Here is a 16545-nt window from a genome sequence, read left to right on the forward strand (position 1 = left end):
TTGACTTGCCTTACTCTTCTCACAGAGGTGGAGTACCGGGGTCAACCTCAGAGCACTCTGCCGTCAATTTAGCAGGTCTTCACTAAACAGCATAGATCTTCCTGTAGTGAAGACCATCCTTGAGACTCAAGACATTCATCTTTGTTGGAGGAGACAAAATCCTTGTTTAAGAGGGGGGAGATTTGAACCTGGGTTTTCACATTGCAAGAGAGTGGCCTAACCATTGAGCTCTTGGTTCCATGAGACAGGGTCAGCAGAACCTTCTAATTGGTTTTGTGAATCTAGCTCTCATTTCCAAAAAAATTTACCCAAAACAATTTTCTAAAATCAACCCAAAATAGCCATTTTTTTCAGTCAACCCAAATCTGCATTTTAAGCGGGAAAAAAAGGTTCAGTCAAAAAATACCATTCAGCTCTAGTGAGATGAAGTGTAAGTTTATTTCTCTGAGAAATTAAGTTACTAATAAACACTAAAAAATAGAGCAATGGTACTGGGTGTGACGTTAACTGATTAAAATATGACCCTATATATCATTGTTGCAACCACTGTTATATATTTGCAGAAAATATTGTACAAAGGTTGTCAACTGAGGTGTCTATGAAAAGGTTATGTTTTGCTGGTTATGATTATGCTATCTGTGTGCATGTATCATTTTTGTATGTGAAGTTATAAGTATTGTCTTTATACTTGGATTTCAAATGTTTGCTCCTGGGGTAATGCCCACAAAGTAACTAGCGAGCACATCTTGGAGGGACTGTTCAAATTGAGTGGCCCATCAAAAGAACATTTTACTGACAATGGACCATGGGAGACGCCCATCTACACTTAATGGAATGTCCTGCTGTGACTAGGCGAAATGCATGGACATGGGACTTGCCCACATGACTCCAAACTCCATCTTGTTACTGTAATTTTCCACAGTAAGAATAATGGGATGCCCTCCACATGAAAAAAGACTATAAAAGGCAGCTGCATCTTCTCTATTTTGTCTTCAATCCTGCTTCTTACCACTGGAGGAACTTTGCTACAAACTGAAGCGCTGACCAATGGACTGAATGACCCATCCAAGCTGTGGGTGTACTCCAGAGACTTGACTTAAGCCAGCAGTTTACTCCATCACTGCTACAAGCCTGAACCAAGAACTTTGCCATTACTGTATGTAATGGATTCCTTTAACCAATTTTAACTCTCACCTTTCTTTCTTTCTTTCTTTCTTTCTTTCTTTCTTTCTTTCTTTCTTTCTTTCTTTCTTTCTTTCTTATGAATAAACCTTTAGATTATAGATACTAAAGGATTGGTATCAGCATGATTTTTAGGTAAGATCTGAGTTACATGTTGACCTGGGTGTGTGGCTGGTCCTTTGGGATCAGAAGAACTTATTATTTAATGAGACTGGTCATAAAGAACCACTCATCTCTGAATCCAGTGTTTTTGGTGGTGATATAAGAATTGGAATGCCTGAGGAAACTGCCTTTATGCTTTCTTGTTAGCCGGAGTGGTGAAACGGGAGTTTACTTTTGTGGCTGCTTTGGTACATCTTATAAAAAAATAGCCACCAGTTTTGGGTTGTGTTTGCCCTATTTCTCAGCAGTTCGTCCTGAATTTGGCATCCTCAGTTATGACCCACTAAGGCATGGTTACACTGGGAAATGTGGCTTTTCAAAAATGTCTAACCATTGGCTCTCCACATGTACATGGAGCCTATGAGAGGACAAAGAAGGCAACTGAAAAAGCACAGTGTGTGAATAAAGGCCAAAGGGGTTAAAGGGAATAACAAGAATGTTTAGAACTTCATGAAGGAATAAATAACTATTAAGGAGACACTAGTCACAAATGGTGGGCATAGTGTAATAACCCAGAGAGATGTTGTAGATACCACACAGACAGTTGCTGGTCTGTCTGTTCTATTCACCTTCTGTTTCTCATCTTACACTTAGATTGTAAGCTCTTCAGGGCATGAACTGCCTTTTGGTTCTGTGTTTGTACAGCGCCTAGCACAATGGGCTCCATTGTATTCATTTAGTTGGAATATATGGCCCCAAAGAGTCAAAGGTGTTAACATTACTCTGTCACTGTCCAACATTAAACAGTGTTAAACAAGTCTGGGGGTTGGTACACAGAGACCTCAGCCTGCTTAGTGACATGGCAAACACACCATTAAGCATCTTTATAAGATTGTATTAAAACTCAGAAAAGAAGGAAACAGTTAATGCTTTTGAAATGTAGAGTATTAAACAAGGCTTCCATTTTGATCACATCCCAGTTTCCTTTCCTTTAGCTAGAGAGAGTTTTTAGATGAAGAAAACAAACAAATAACAAAAAGCCCTTATTTGACAGTGGTAATAACAGGGCTAACATCATCCATGGTCTAAACAAATGTAACTTTTGCTGAGATCAAGAAAAGTTATTGCTACTTATCCAAGGGGTAATGTTGCCTTAGTGTAGGTTATGTGAAATAGATGTAAGACTTTGATTTTACTTTCAAACCTCCCCACTAGTTGTCAAGTACAGCAGAATCCATAGGTAAGGACAACATTTTCAAAAGTATGATCTTAAAAGTTCCAAATCCAAATTTAAGCACTGAAAGATGAGATTTTCAGAAGCCTCTAAATAAATTGTGAGAACAAGTCTCACTGAAATTTATTTGTTTCCACACAGAATAATCATGTTCAGTGATTGGAGAAGCTGTGATACTATGGTGATGGACACCAATATAAAAGCCTAGAGACATTGGCAGGCAGGCAGATAGAGACAACAAAAGGAAAGCATGCCGACATTTTTATATTTTGTTAGCTTTTCTTGATATTTTCCCTACAGGATAATCACTTCACAATTGGGACATATGTAATAAAAGAAAGAGAGACAAAAATGAATGGAAAGCGGGAGAGATGAAGAAAGCCTTTAGCTCTGGAATGGGTTACCTAGGGAGATGGTGGAATATCCTTCCTTAGAGGTTTTTAAGGTCAGGCTTGACAAAGCCCTGGCTGGGATGATTTAGTTGGGAATTGGTCCTGCTTTGAACAGGGGCTTGGACTAGATGACCTCCTGAGGTCCGTTCCAACCCTGATATTCTATGATTCTATGACTGGAAAAAGGAAAAGAGGATGAAAGATGAAGAAAATGAGAAAAGGAGACAATATACTAGATTTCCTAATCACTGGTTTGCCAAAAGTCAAGTTTATTGCACAAGAGATGAACAACAAAAGCACAGTGACTGAATTTGTTTTATTGGGACTTTCCAACCTCCAGGAGCACTAGATCCTTGCCTTCAGGCTGTTTTTAATCATCTACCTGTTAACACTGTTGGGTAACTCCACAATCATTGTAGCAATATTTACTGACCCCCCCCCCACACTCCACACCCTTATGTACTTCTTCCTCAGCAACCTAGCATTGGTGGACATCTGCTACACCTCTTGCATGGTGCCCGAGATGTTGTCCAATTTCATGGCTGAAAGCAGAAAGATCTTATCTGGTGGCTGCATGGCACAGCTGTATTTCTTTGTGTCTTTGCTGGCCACTGAGTGCTTTCTGGTCAAAGTCATGGATTATGTCCGTTACAATGCCATCTGTGAGAACATAACATAAGAACGGCCATACTAGGTCAGACCAAAGGTCCATCTAGCCCAATATCCTGTCTTCCAACAGTGGCCAATGCTAGGGGCCCCAGAGGGAATGAACAGAACAGGTAATCATCAAGTGATCCTTTTCCTGTCATAGAATCATAGAATCATAGAATATCAGGGTTAGAAGGGACCTCAGGAGGTCATCTAGTCCAACCCCCTGCTCAAAGCAGGACCAACTAAATCATCCCAGCCAGGGCTTTGTCAAGCCGGGCCTTAAAAACCTCCAAGGAAGGAGACTCCACCACCTCCCTAGGTAACGCATTCCAGGTCGCTCATTCCCAGCTTCTGGCAAACAGAGGCTAGGGACACCATCCTTGCCCACCCTGGCTAATAGCCATTGATGGATTTATTCTCCATGAATTTATCTAGTTCTTTTTTTAACCCTGTTATTGTCTTGACCTTCACAACATCCTCTGGCAAGGAGTTCCACAGATTGACTGTGTGTTGTGTGAAAAATACTTCCTTGTGTTTGTTTTAAACCTGCTGCCTATTAATTTCATTTGGTGATCCCTAGTTCTTGTGTTATGAGAAGAAGTAAATAACACTTCCTTATTTACTTTCTCCACACCAGTCATGATTTTATAGACTTCTATCATATCCCTCCTTAGCCGTCTTTTTTCCAAGCTGAAAAGTCCCAAACTTATTAATCTCTCCTCATATGGCAGACGCTCCATACCTCTAATAATTTTGTTGCCCTTTTCTGAACCTTTTCCAATTCCAGTATATCTTTTTTGAGATGGGGCAATCACATCTGCACGCAGTATTCAAGACGTGGGCATACCATGAATTTATATAGAGGCAATATGATATTTTCTGTCTTATTATCTATCCCTTTCTTAATAATTCACAACATTCTGTTTGCTTTTTTGACTGCCCCTGCACATTCAATGGATGTTTTCAGAGAACTATGCACAATGACTCCAAGATCTCTTTTTTTGAGTGGTAACAGCTAATTTAGACCCCATCATTTTATGTTTTCCAATGTGAATTACTTTGCATTTATCAACATTGAATTTCATCTGCCATTTTGTTGTCCAGTCACCCAGATTTGAGAGATCCTTTTATAGTTCATCACAGTCTGCCTGGGACTTAACTATCTTGAGTAGTTTTGTATCATTTGCAAATTTTGCCATCTCACTGTTTACCCCCTTTTCCAGATCATTTATGAATATGTTGAATAGGACTGGGCCCAGTACAGACCCCTGGGGGACACCACTATTTACCTCTCTTCATTCTGAAAACTGACCATTTATTCCTACATTTTATTTCCTATCGTTCAACCAGTTACCAGTCCATGAGAAGACCATCCCTCTTATCTCATGACAGCTTACTTTGCTTAATAGCCTTTGTTGAGGGATCTTGTCTAAAGCTTTCTGAAAATCTAAATACACTATATCCACTGGATCCCCCTTGTCCACATGCTTGTTGACCCCCTCTTAGCTGCAGTGAATTATCAGGAGACACCTCAGGCTAGCTCACATTGGAGGGAGTGAGGAATGTAGTAGAAAGAAAGAACCTGAAGCATGGGTCCTGGTACAAGACTTGAGGTCAGAACTAAAAGTCAGCAAAAGACGGGCCCTGTGGCACAAAAGCAAAATTAGCATAAATCAGGTTATGATCAAAATCAGACTATGACAGAAAGCAAAATGCCTGCTTGCAAGTTCACTGTCTGGTACATGAACTCGTGCCTGGTGCTTCTTAGGAGGGCCTCTCTTTGATGTGGCTAGCCTTCACTTTGCTTTGCAGGTTAACAACAGGTGCAAATCCAATCTAGAGCCCCTTTGAAGTGTTCCCCTGTGATACTCAGTCCCTGTACAGAAATACCAGGTCAGCTATCCCCAATTGGACAGTGCACACATCAGTGTGTTTCATGTTACAGTATCAGCTCCTGTATCACATCACAGCACTCAGATATATTTGCAGTGGAAACAACCATAAGTTTATTAGCTGTCTCTAGCCTCTGAATGCCAGAAGCTGGGAATGGGCGACAGGGGAGGGATCACTTGATGATTACCTGTTCTGTTCATTCCCTTTGGGGCACCTGGCATTGGCCACTGTCAGAAGACAAGATACTGGGCTAGATAGACCTGTGATCTGACCGAGTATGGCCATTCTTATGTTCTTATCAAAGGCTAAAATGTAAGAGACAGAGAGCAAGGAAAATAATGGAATCCGGGAGGTAAGATATAAAACAAAATCCATACATACTTTTTTAGAGACTTAAACTGTTCACAGTCTTATCTCACCTAAATGTCCCTTACAGTGCTTCCAACTGTGAGAAGGTTGGGATCCTATTTTAAAGAATGTAATTGCACTGGCTGATTACTTCCTCAGGTGCAGGATAAAGAGGTGTCCTTCTGCCTTTTCCTTATATCTCCCAAAACATATTTTCAGTCCCCAGGGTTTATTCCTGGGGTGATGACTTCTTATCTCGTGACTTCAAGGTGGTTATGTATGCAAACAGGGCTCCAATTGTGTTAGTTTACAATGTTTAATTATATGTGAACCAAGTCAGGTAGGTGAATATATATGCTTTGTCTGGCAGAAACCTGTTTAGAAAGACAGGTTGGCTGAGGTAATACTTTTTATTGGACCAACTTCTCTTGATGAGAGAGAGACAAGCTTTCAAAATTATATAGACCTCTTCTTCACATCTGGGAAAGGTACCCTGAGCATCACAGATAAATGCAAGGTGGAACAGATTGTTTAGCATAAATAGTTAGCACATATTCTAAGAGACCATTCAAGGCGGAGTGGCCTGTTAACACCTATGCAGTCATAGGACAAAAAGAGAGGGTTAATGGGTTACAAATTGTTGGAATATGCCATAAATCCAGTGTCTCTGTCCAGTCCATGATTTTTAGTGTCTAGCAGAGTGATGAATTTAATCTCCCAGGCTGATCTTTTGAAAGTGCTGTACAGGTTTCCTATGAGGATGAGGACTGATTGGTCACTCTATGTCTGACCTATCTGTGAAAAGTGTTCACCCATAAGTGATAGGGTGTTTTTGTCTTCTATCATTTTTCTGTGTGAGTACATCTGAGAACATAGTGATTGTCTGGTTTCACCCACATTGCTGTTATTACACTGGATGTGGTATATCACATTTTAAGGAACAGGTGGTGTTTTTTGTGCTGGAATCTATGAGGAAGTTTGAGCCATCTGTCCAGAGGATGAAAATATCAACGTATCTCAGGTATATAATTGGTTTTGTGGTGCACTTGTCTAAAATTTTTATTCAACATGGCTTATGAAGAGAGTGGCATACTGTACCATTCTAGTACCCAAGGCCATTCACCTGGTTTGGACAAATGTTGTTGAATGTAAAATTGTTATGGGTGAGGATGAAATGGATGAGTTTGGCAATGAGGAAATTCAATGGAAGATGGGCAACTAAATCCTTTAGCTTCTTATGAAAATCCAAGCCTCATCCCTTCATGGAAGTAGGCAATAAGTAATGTTCCACTCACTCATCATTATTATGCAGTTTCAAGGCTGTAGTTAAAAGTATATGTTCATCTGTGTATGCAAAATGTGCCCAGCCCATTTAATGGCATCATCGTCAGCCAGGTAGAGAACCAGTAGCCTGCCATCGAAATAAGTCAGTGGGTACTAGACAAAGATAAGTGACATAGACTGAAGTTGACCGTAATTAAAGAGATTAGACACACACTTGCCCTGTCCTGTTCAAAACCAGTTCAGAGATGACCATAGGTGCCTTGGCAGATCAAAACCTGGTGGATAGATGGTTGGGTCAGTGACAAAAGAGTGATTACTGACTGTTGTCCTTGACCACTCGTTGTGCCAAGCAGATTCCACCATCATGGCCAATGTATATGTTCAAAGCCACACTCTGCCTGCCATTAAGGGTTATATAATTAATATTTAATTTAACTGTAATGGTGTATGTTTGAGTTCTCTCTCAAACTTGCCTAGTGATTGACCTCCATATTTAATAACAATGCTTTCCACCAATATAAAAGCTTTCATATGCAAATATCAAAGCTCTTTATAGCAGTGTGTAAGTATCATTAGCTCTAGTTTCCCAATGGGGAAAATAAAGCATAAACATTTTCCTAATGTTACACAATGCATTACTAGCAGAACTAAGAATAGAACTCATCAGTCCTTAGGCTACCAGTCCTCTGCTCTAACCACTAGACCCTCTCCCCTAATAGAATTCAGAAAGCCTGCCCCCCTACCTTTACCCTTCAGCCTCATTCCCCTTCAACAGTCATTGACTACAACCTAGAAGTTCTGAGTCCAAGCAGCCCCTACTTCAATCACTAGACCTCACTCCCCTCCTCGAGCTAGGAACAGAACTCAGGATTCCTGCCCCAGTGTTCCTATTTTCTAACCCCCTAGACACTACTCTCTACTCAGGAAGGGGACAGAATGTGGGCTGAGTCTTGACTACCAGTTCCCATATGGTCTAATTCACTACATCCCACTCCCTTCCCAGCATTGGGGGTAGATGCCGGTAATGTTGACTCCCTTAGAAAAAACATTTTCCTACCAAAGCCCTTTTTCATAGCCCCCTTCACATCCTTGTTCCTCAGTGTGTAGATGATTGGATTTAACATAGGAGTGACGAGGCTGTACAGCAGGGAGATCAGCCTGTCCTTGTCCAGAGAGTAGCTGGAGATAGGTCTGATGTAGGTGAAGATGCAGCTGCCATAGTAAAGGAGAACTACCGTGAGGTGCGATGCACAGGTAGAGAAGGCCTTTCTCCTCCCCTGGGACGATTGCATCTTCAGTATCCTGAACACAATGTGCACGTATGAAAGGATGATGCACAAGGAAGGACCCCAGCCCAAGAAGAGGCTGGAGACCACTGTCATGGTGACATTGAGGGAGACATCTCCGCAGGACAGAGCCAGCAGGGGTGGGATGTCACAGTAGAAGTAGCTGAGTCTGTTGACACCGCAGAAGGACAGGTGGATTGTGAGGACTGTGTGAACAGCTGCATTGAGAGAGCCAGTGAGCCAAGAGGCAGCCACTAATGTGGAACAAAGCTTGCTACTCATGAGCACTGTGTAGCGCAGTGGGTTGCATATGGCCACATAGCGGTCATATGCCATGGTGGCCAAGAGAATGCCTTCTGCCCCCACAAATAAGAGGAAGAAGTAGAGCTGTGCCATGCAGCTTGTGTAGGAGAGGCTGCTGCTGCCTGAAAGAAGGTGCTGCAGCATCTGGGGGATGGTGGTGGTGGTCTGGAATATGTCTAGGAGGGAGAGATTCCCCAGGAAGAGGTACATGGGCGTTCGGAGACACGGCTCCACCAAGGAAAGGAGGAGGGTGAGCATGTTTCCCAGCAGGGTAAAAATGTAGATGATGGAGATGATGCCCAAGAGAAGGAAACGCAAGCCCGGGAGTTTGGAAAATCCCAAGAGGATGAATTCAGTTGGTGTGGTTTGATTCTCCATGGCCACCTCTTCACTTAACTGCAGGGGAGAAGAGCATGGACTGTAAACAAGAAGAATGAGTAAGGATGCAACATGTCAGAGGTTTCTCTTTGGTGACTGAATGAATCTGGAGTTTCTTTCTCTCTCCCACCCCTCTGTCCAACTAACAGATCTCATTTATCTCCACAGCCAGGGAGAGAACCCAGTAGTCCTGACTTCCATCCCCCACACTCTAACCACTTAACTCCTCTCCCAGAAGTGGGATAGAATCTAGGAGCTCTGACTCTCTGACCTTCATTAACTTCCCTCCCGGTACTCAAAACAGACCCAGGGTGTCTCATTGCCAGAGCACACTCTATTTCAAGGTTGCACCTCACTCCTAGTACCCACTGCTCTAATCATTGAACCACACTCCCTGCCTGAACCCAAATGAGAAAAGCGCCCACCCAGCCTGGCCTATAGCCCTGTGGTTTGGGTGCTTAACTAGAAAAAGGGAGGATGATTGTGGTTCAAATCCCTGCTTTAGAAGAGACATTCACACTGATACGTCCCAGCTGAGTGTCTGGACATATCATCTTCCTTTCCAAATGCAAACGTATGGATATCATACCAAATGGACTGAAGGTGAAAAATCCATTGCTATCTACATACTGCACAGACCACAGTGAGAGATTATGCCATACACTATCAAAGAAACTGAGGAACCACCTGATCAGCATCCTATACAGCAAACAGGAAAACATCAAAAAAGAGCTCTCCAACCTGGACACTTTCATAAATAACCAACCCGCCACACAAATGGACTTTACTAAAATAAGACAGGAGATCTACATTACACACTTCACCTCTCTACAAAGGAAAAAGGACCGTAAGTGTCGAAAATCCTACCTGCCACATGGGGCCACAACAGTGGTGCCCCTAACTCACCCAGCAATATCGTCAATTTATCCAGCTACACACTCAACCCAGCAGAAGAGTCTGTACTATCTCGGGGACTCTCTTTTTGCCCCAGCACCCCCACGAACATGATACAGTTCTGCGGTGCTCTGGAAGCCTACTTTCGCCGCCTCCGACTCAAAGAATACTTTCAAGATAACACTGAACAGTGCACTGATACACAGATACACTCCCACCAACAACACAGGAAGAAGAACTCCACATGGACTCCTCCTGAGGGTCGAAATGACAGTCTGGACCTATACATAGAATGCTTCAGCCGATGTGAAAAAAAGTTCAATATTCTAACAAAAATTTTCTATGGGAGAGACTTCAGTGTATTCAGAAACATGGTAGCATTATGGAATAAATGGCCAAGTTCTGATCTCCACAACCTCACTGTAAGCACTGAGTATAATAATATGGTCAGACAGATAGAGAAGGAGACTGAGAGAGGCTTCCACACAGAGGAAGAGAGAGAGAGGGAGAAAGAGAGAGATGATAATGATAATGATTAGCAAAATAAAGACTCACCCTAGGCTTCATTCTTATTTTGTTTACATTCCCACAATTGTACCATGCAAAGTATCGCAGTCCTCTTTACATTGGTATCCACCATCAACTGTCAGCTTAGCTGAATTAGAAAGACAACACAATGTTGGAAATCAGTCAGATGTTCAAAGAGAAAAAATAATACCCTAAAGATAGTGCTGAAGTTTGAAATGTCTGGGCCATCCAATGCATGACAGGTTATAACACCTCTCTTCTGAAGAGCCAAATTCTATCCTTCCCAACAACCATAATTTTCAACTAATTCAATGGACAGGCAAAGAGTTAGATTGATAGATAAGGAAAGAGACACAAATATAGATGGAGAGATAATAATTTGGTGATTGATAGACAGATAACAATAACTTATTTTAATTAATAACATTTAGAATCATTATATTCCTTATATTTCACACTTTATATTTTAAAATTCCTGAGTCCATTTGATACTGGGATCCATTAATTTTCAGCATAGCAAAAGCAGAACGATTACATTATCTGATGGTTACATGAAAGAAATGTATGTGCCTGTGAAAGGCATGGTAGTTTTTTAAAAGACTACAGATTCTGATTTCCACAACACCTGAAAGTTATGAACATTCCAATAGAGACACAAATGGTCACACAGAGAGAAAGAGAAAGAGACTGAAAGGAACATACAGAAATGGGGATAGATAGATAGATAGATAGATAGATAGATAGATAGATAGATAGATAGATAGATAGATAGATAGATAGATAGATAGAATTCAAACATGCATGAAAGATTGAACAATCAGATCCATTATAATAGCTATAGCAATACGTGAAATATATCTCACCTACTAGCTCAAATAAATAAATGGTGTTGGCTCTTTATTACTAACAATGGGGAACTTGAAGGAGAACTTAAGTACATGTACTTTAAAAAGGACTCTTGAGAAGATATCCCCAGAGCTTCTGGTGTGTTTTCAAGGATGATGCTGCTATACATGGGGGAAAAAGTCAGCATCTTGTTCTTTGGTGAAGTACATTTAATTGTAGTGTACAGCCTTGATGTAGATTGTATCTGGAAAAGGTGGTGTTCATTGTTGATATACATTTCTATGCCAGTTTACATCCAAAGCCAGAGTGTGTCTTTCTGGAGTGGTGTAGATCACTCGCACTTCTCTGGCTTTGACAATTTTACAGAAAGAAATAAGTGTCTGAGCCTCATGGGTGGGAAATAAGTGCACCAGACATGACGCTGGTAAAGGATTCTGTGTGGAAAATCTGTGTTTAAGATTTTAAACGGGATCTAAGGAAGTTTGGTGTCTTAATTCCACTGAGTTTTAGTCGGAATCGAGCATCTAAAATTTGTACCAGTCATTTGGAATCTCCAGAGAGAAATATTTGCTCTAACCTCATTTTAATCAATGTGTTTATGCCAGGGATAAATTTGACCCAAGATGTTCATGGAACATGGTGATGGATCTCTCGCTTCTCAATTAGGGTCTTGACTCTGCAGCCTAATGATAATATTTGGGCCAGCTTTGTAAAGTTGATTTACCTAATCATAGGCACTGAGACTGGGGTTTTCAAAGGGATGTAAGGCAGTAAGGCCCCCAGCTAACCTTGCATGAGGGCCAATGGAAGTTGGATGCCTAACTTCCTGAGGGTCTTCTGAAAATCTCAGCCTTAAAGCTTTATTTCAACACCGTCATTTTCAAATCCCATTTGGCCCCATCTATGCACACCATTATAGCTGTTTCACTGTTGACTAGTTCAACAGAAATAGAATAGAATCATAGAATCACAAGACTGGAAGGGACCTTGAGAGGTCATCTAGTCCAGTCCCCTGCACTCTCATGGCAGGACTAAGTATTATATAGATCATTCCTGACAGGTGTTTGTCTAACCTGCTCTTAAAAATCTCCAATGATGGAGATTCCACAAGCTCCCTAGGTAATTTATTCCAGTGCTCATCCACCCTCCTCCTTGAAACATTTTATGTACTTGAAAACTGTTATCAAATCCCCCCTCAGTCTTCTCTTTTCCAGACTAAACAAACCCAATTTTTTTCAATCTTCCCTTAAGGTCATGTTTGTAGACTGTGATGGTCCATGCCCCTAGGGTCAGGTCCACGTGGCCTATCCGTCACAGTCTATGAAGCAGCCCTTCAGTGCAGGGCAGGGTGGCCTAGCGGACAGAGTCTACAGAGCAGCCCTTGGGTGCAGGGCAGTGTGGCCTAAAGGCCAGGGTCTACAAAGCATTGGGGCACCCCTTATGGGGTGGGGCAGCCCCAGAAGGGGGGCCCAGGCCCACCCATCTCCACCAGACCCCAACCCAGGGCCCTAACAGTGGCGTAGTGGCTGAGTCGGGGGGGGTCCTACCGAAACACACTGAGTTTCTCCGGGTGGCAGGTACCACTCTGTCACCCTCCCTGGGTCACTTCCTACCAGAGTCTGTGTTGGGGTTATAAATTAAAAAATAAATTAATGGAGATACCCTATCTCCTAGAACTGGAAGGGACCTTGAAGGTCATCGAGTCCAGCCCCCTGCCTTCACTAGCAGGACCAAGTACTGATTTTGCCCCAGATCCCTAAGTGGCCCCCTCAAGGATTGAACTCACAACGCTGGGTTTAGCAGGCCAATGCTCAAACCACTGAGCTATCCCTCCCCCCTGACATCTCATGGTTTCCCATGAGATGTCAGGTCCTCTGTGTTTGGCAGGGCCAGTTGTCTCCAGGGGTTCCTCCAGTCGCCGGGGTGCAGGCGGGCTGTGGACAGCTTTGATTCCCGGTGTAATCAGAAGCTGTGGCTGGCCCTCCACAGGAGCTTCCCAGGCAGGTCCTCCCCCTGCGGCCTCCAGCCCAGAATGAGCTGGTCTCCCTCCCTTTATACTACTAGAGCACTTGGAGCATGCCCAATCTTGCTAGGGAGGTGGGACTTCCGCTGTCAGTACCATGGGCTTAACCCTGTCTGGGCTAGTGCGGGGAAAGCAGACCCCGTCACACAGACCTTTAAAAAATTTTGTTGCTTTTCTCTGGACTCTCCAAATTTGTCCACATCCTTCCTGAAATGTGGCACCCAGAACTGGACATAGTACTCCAGCTAAGGCCATATCAGAGTGGAGTAAAATAGAATTACTTCTCGTGGTCTCGTGTACAACACTCCTGTTAATACATCCCAGAATGATGTTCGCTTTCTTTGCAACAATGTTACACCGTTGACTCAAAATTTAGCTTGTGATCCACTATGACCCCCAGATCCCTTTCCGCAATACTCCTTTCTAGGCAGTCATTTCCCATTTCATACTGTGCAACTGATTGTTCCTTTCTAAGTGAAGTACTTTGCATTTGTCCTTATTGTAGCTCTTTTTGCTGGTTGGGCTGGGAGTATGGAATTTTGGATGGAGATTGGGAGGTGAGTGTAATGTGAACTGATAGTGTGGTGTGGACAGAGACACCAGACTCCATTAGCCTTAGCAGAGGACTGGTACCATAAAAGCCACACATGATTAATTTCCCCCTGAAATCTTTCATGTTCTTTTCTGGAAACTGGAGGACCAAGAACTCTGTGAATTCAACTCAACTTCACAGTTGGTCAAGCTTCAGGAGAGTACCACCATTTTTCCACACACTAATTTCACCCCTCCTGGACATTATGGGAATGGGGAGGGAAGAGCCTTGAGAGTGTGGTGCCTGGAAGCCCTAGTAGGGGGCAGCAACCCACCAGGCAGGCAGGCAGGGCTCCTGAGGATCTTGGGAGCCCCAGGAGCCAGCCAGAAGTGCAATCTCATGGGAGGTGGGAGACCCGGGTCCAACTTTCATTGAAGCAGGGTCTGGAACCTAGCTCTCTCAGGAAAATGCATTAGTCACATTAGCCACTAGGCTGTAGAGTAATTCTCACTCTCTCTGTAGCCTAGTGGCTTAGTACCTTGCTCCTGGGAGACCCTGGCTCCAAGTCCCTGCTGCAGGGAAGTTGTAAGTATGTACACAGAGTGGAACAGCTTCAGCAGGAGAGATTGAGAGAGAGAGAGATCTCAGCACACCCACGGGATCAGGCCCCTCAGGCAAGATAGGTGGGATAACACCTAGTTTGTAAATTCCAGTGAGGTTTAGGCCTGAGTTAGGTGCTGAGCTGCTCAGCAGTGTCAGTGCGTAAGAGGCTTTGCCTATGCCCACTGGCAAAAAAAAATGGCATCTTGGGGGCTTTACAGGTGGAAACGTAGACACCTGAGGTTTGTAGGCACCTATAGGGCTAGGGAGCAGCTGAGCATGGTTTCCATGAATGTCAGCAGTTTCTAAATGTTGGCACCTAGTGCGGCAGTTAGACACCTAAATCCACCTTGTAAATCTGGCCCTAAAAGTCTCTGTCTGTTACATTTGCAAAGACAGGAAAACAAGGAGACACAAACTCTCCCCCCTCACAAAGCAACACCAGAGTTACAGAGCTTAGTGCTCTCAGTCTGATCTCACTGCCCTGGGAGACCTGGCTCAGGTTAGCAACCTTAGGTGAGGCAGGGTCTCTCTCCTGCCTTCACTGTCTTGAGCAATTCTGGGTTCCATGTGAAAGGCAGCACAATATAAGTTTCATGTAAGAAATCAAATAGAAGGGGAAAATATCTGGTGCTTGTTTTAATGTTCCGAAGAAAGGTCTCAAGGTTCAATTTGTTTGGGGAGTAAAACACCCAGAATTAAAGTGTGTGTATAAGAAGGATCTGCCACTAGATGGAGCTGTGGAGACAGCTGTGTTTGACTCCACAAAGGAAAACGTGCCAGTAATTTGAAACTAAGCTGGTCCTGGTTTGTTTGTTAGGGGGCTTTTTCTTTACCTTTTTATTTTTTCCGGTTCTTGTTGTGCACACAGAAAGCAGAAGACCGGACGATCAAAGTGCAGGCAATCGAATGTTTATCAGGGTTAGTTTCAGCAAGCATGTGTTCTATAACACAGCCTTGTTTTTCAGTGTTTCGACTTTCCCTTTTCAGTAGGCATCCTTTTCAGTAGGCATAATTATACCTGAAATGCACGCCGACAGTTTCATCCCTTACAAACTTATGGTTATGTTTTGGTTTGGGGGGTCATGAGTCTGGAGTTTTTATTTCACCCCTTTTGTATCCCCATGGGAGGGTTAAAGGAGTGAGGTTGTGATACGGTCAGGGGCAGGCACTTTTAGTGTTTTATCTCCCCCCCCACACAAATCCCTCATTTGCTGTTCCCGACTGGCTGCTTGTTTGACCTTGGCTTTGAGATAAGGAGTTGAGGGAGTTTTTAAGGGTGCACTCGTATATTATACTTTTACCATGCCCAGTAACACTTTAACTGCTTTTATTTGTTTTTATTTTTATTCTAACAAACCCATTTGGCTTGGGCAAAAGCAACATATACACAGTGTTGTTCTTTTCTTAGAAAGGATCGCTTTTGTTCATGGAGTAAGAATTAGTAAGAATATATATGTATCAAAAACTAAACAGGGAAGCAAAACTTAAAATATTATATTTTAGGCAAAAATACAGGCCTGAATCTTAACATTGACATTAGCACTCCCTAACACCATCATGCCAGGTTGGAAAAAAGGGTCTCAAGGAGGGGGTGAAAATGACGACGGTTGACACCTCTCATGGGACCCAAACAAAACATAGTGAGCCATTAGGGACTTCACACAGACAGGAGAGGCTGGGTTTCTTTAATGAGCTGCAGTGCACACAAGTTGCCCAGGTTTGTCACAGATCACTATAGCACATGGAGAGGGTGAGAGGAACCCATCCGTACACCTGCAAACAGGAGGCCTTCAAACTAGGCGGCTGTACTCCCTGGAGGATAGGATTTATGAGATGGACCATTTCATGGAGCTGTATGTGATGGAAAAATGAACAGCCAAGATCTCATCCCCTTTATTATATTAATGTAAAGGTGAATGAAGTGATATTAGAAATGGAAATAGATACATGAGCGGCAGCTGGCTATATATGTCCATGATCTCTGAGGGGCTTACAAAATCCTTAAAAAAAAACAAGCCCACCCCCCAATTTTTAACGTGGGTGTAATAATTTGGGAAGCAGGGGGC

General features: G+C 42.9%; 1 protein-coding gene across 1 annotated transcript; it reads right to left on the bottom strand.

Annotated features, from left to right (window-relative positions):
* Nucleotides 1–8006: 8006 nt before the first annotated feature.
* Nucleotides 8007–9056, bottom strand: LOC135886174 (olfactory receptor 5V1-like). Its single transcript, XM_065414028.1, has one exon. The coding sequence runs from the start codon at nt 9051–9053 to the stop codon at nt 8007–8009; it is 1047 nt and encodes a 348-aa protein (XP_065270100.1). The 5' UTR covers nt 9054–9056.
* Nucleotides 9057–16545: the final 7489 nt, after the last annotated feature.

This window comes from Emys orbicularis, chromosome 12, assembly GCF_028017835.1.
Source record: "Emys orbicularis isolate rEmyOrb1 chromosome 12, rEmyOrb1.hap1, whole genome shotgun sequence".
In the NCBI taxonomy this organism is placed as follows: Eukaryota; Metazoa; Chordata; order Testudines; family Emydidae; genus Emys; species Emys orbicularis.

Bases quoted from the DNA above. Each gene is read 5' to 3' on its own strand.
- LOC135886174 (XM_065414028.1), bottom strand. From the start codon at position 9,053: ATGGAGAATCAAACCACACCAACTGAATTCATCCTCTTGGGATTTTCC.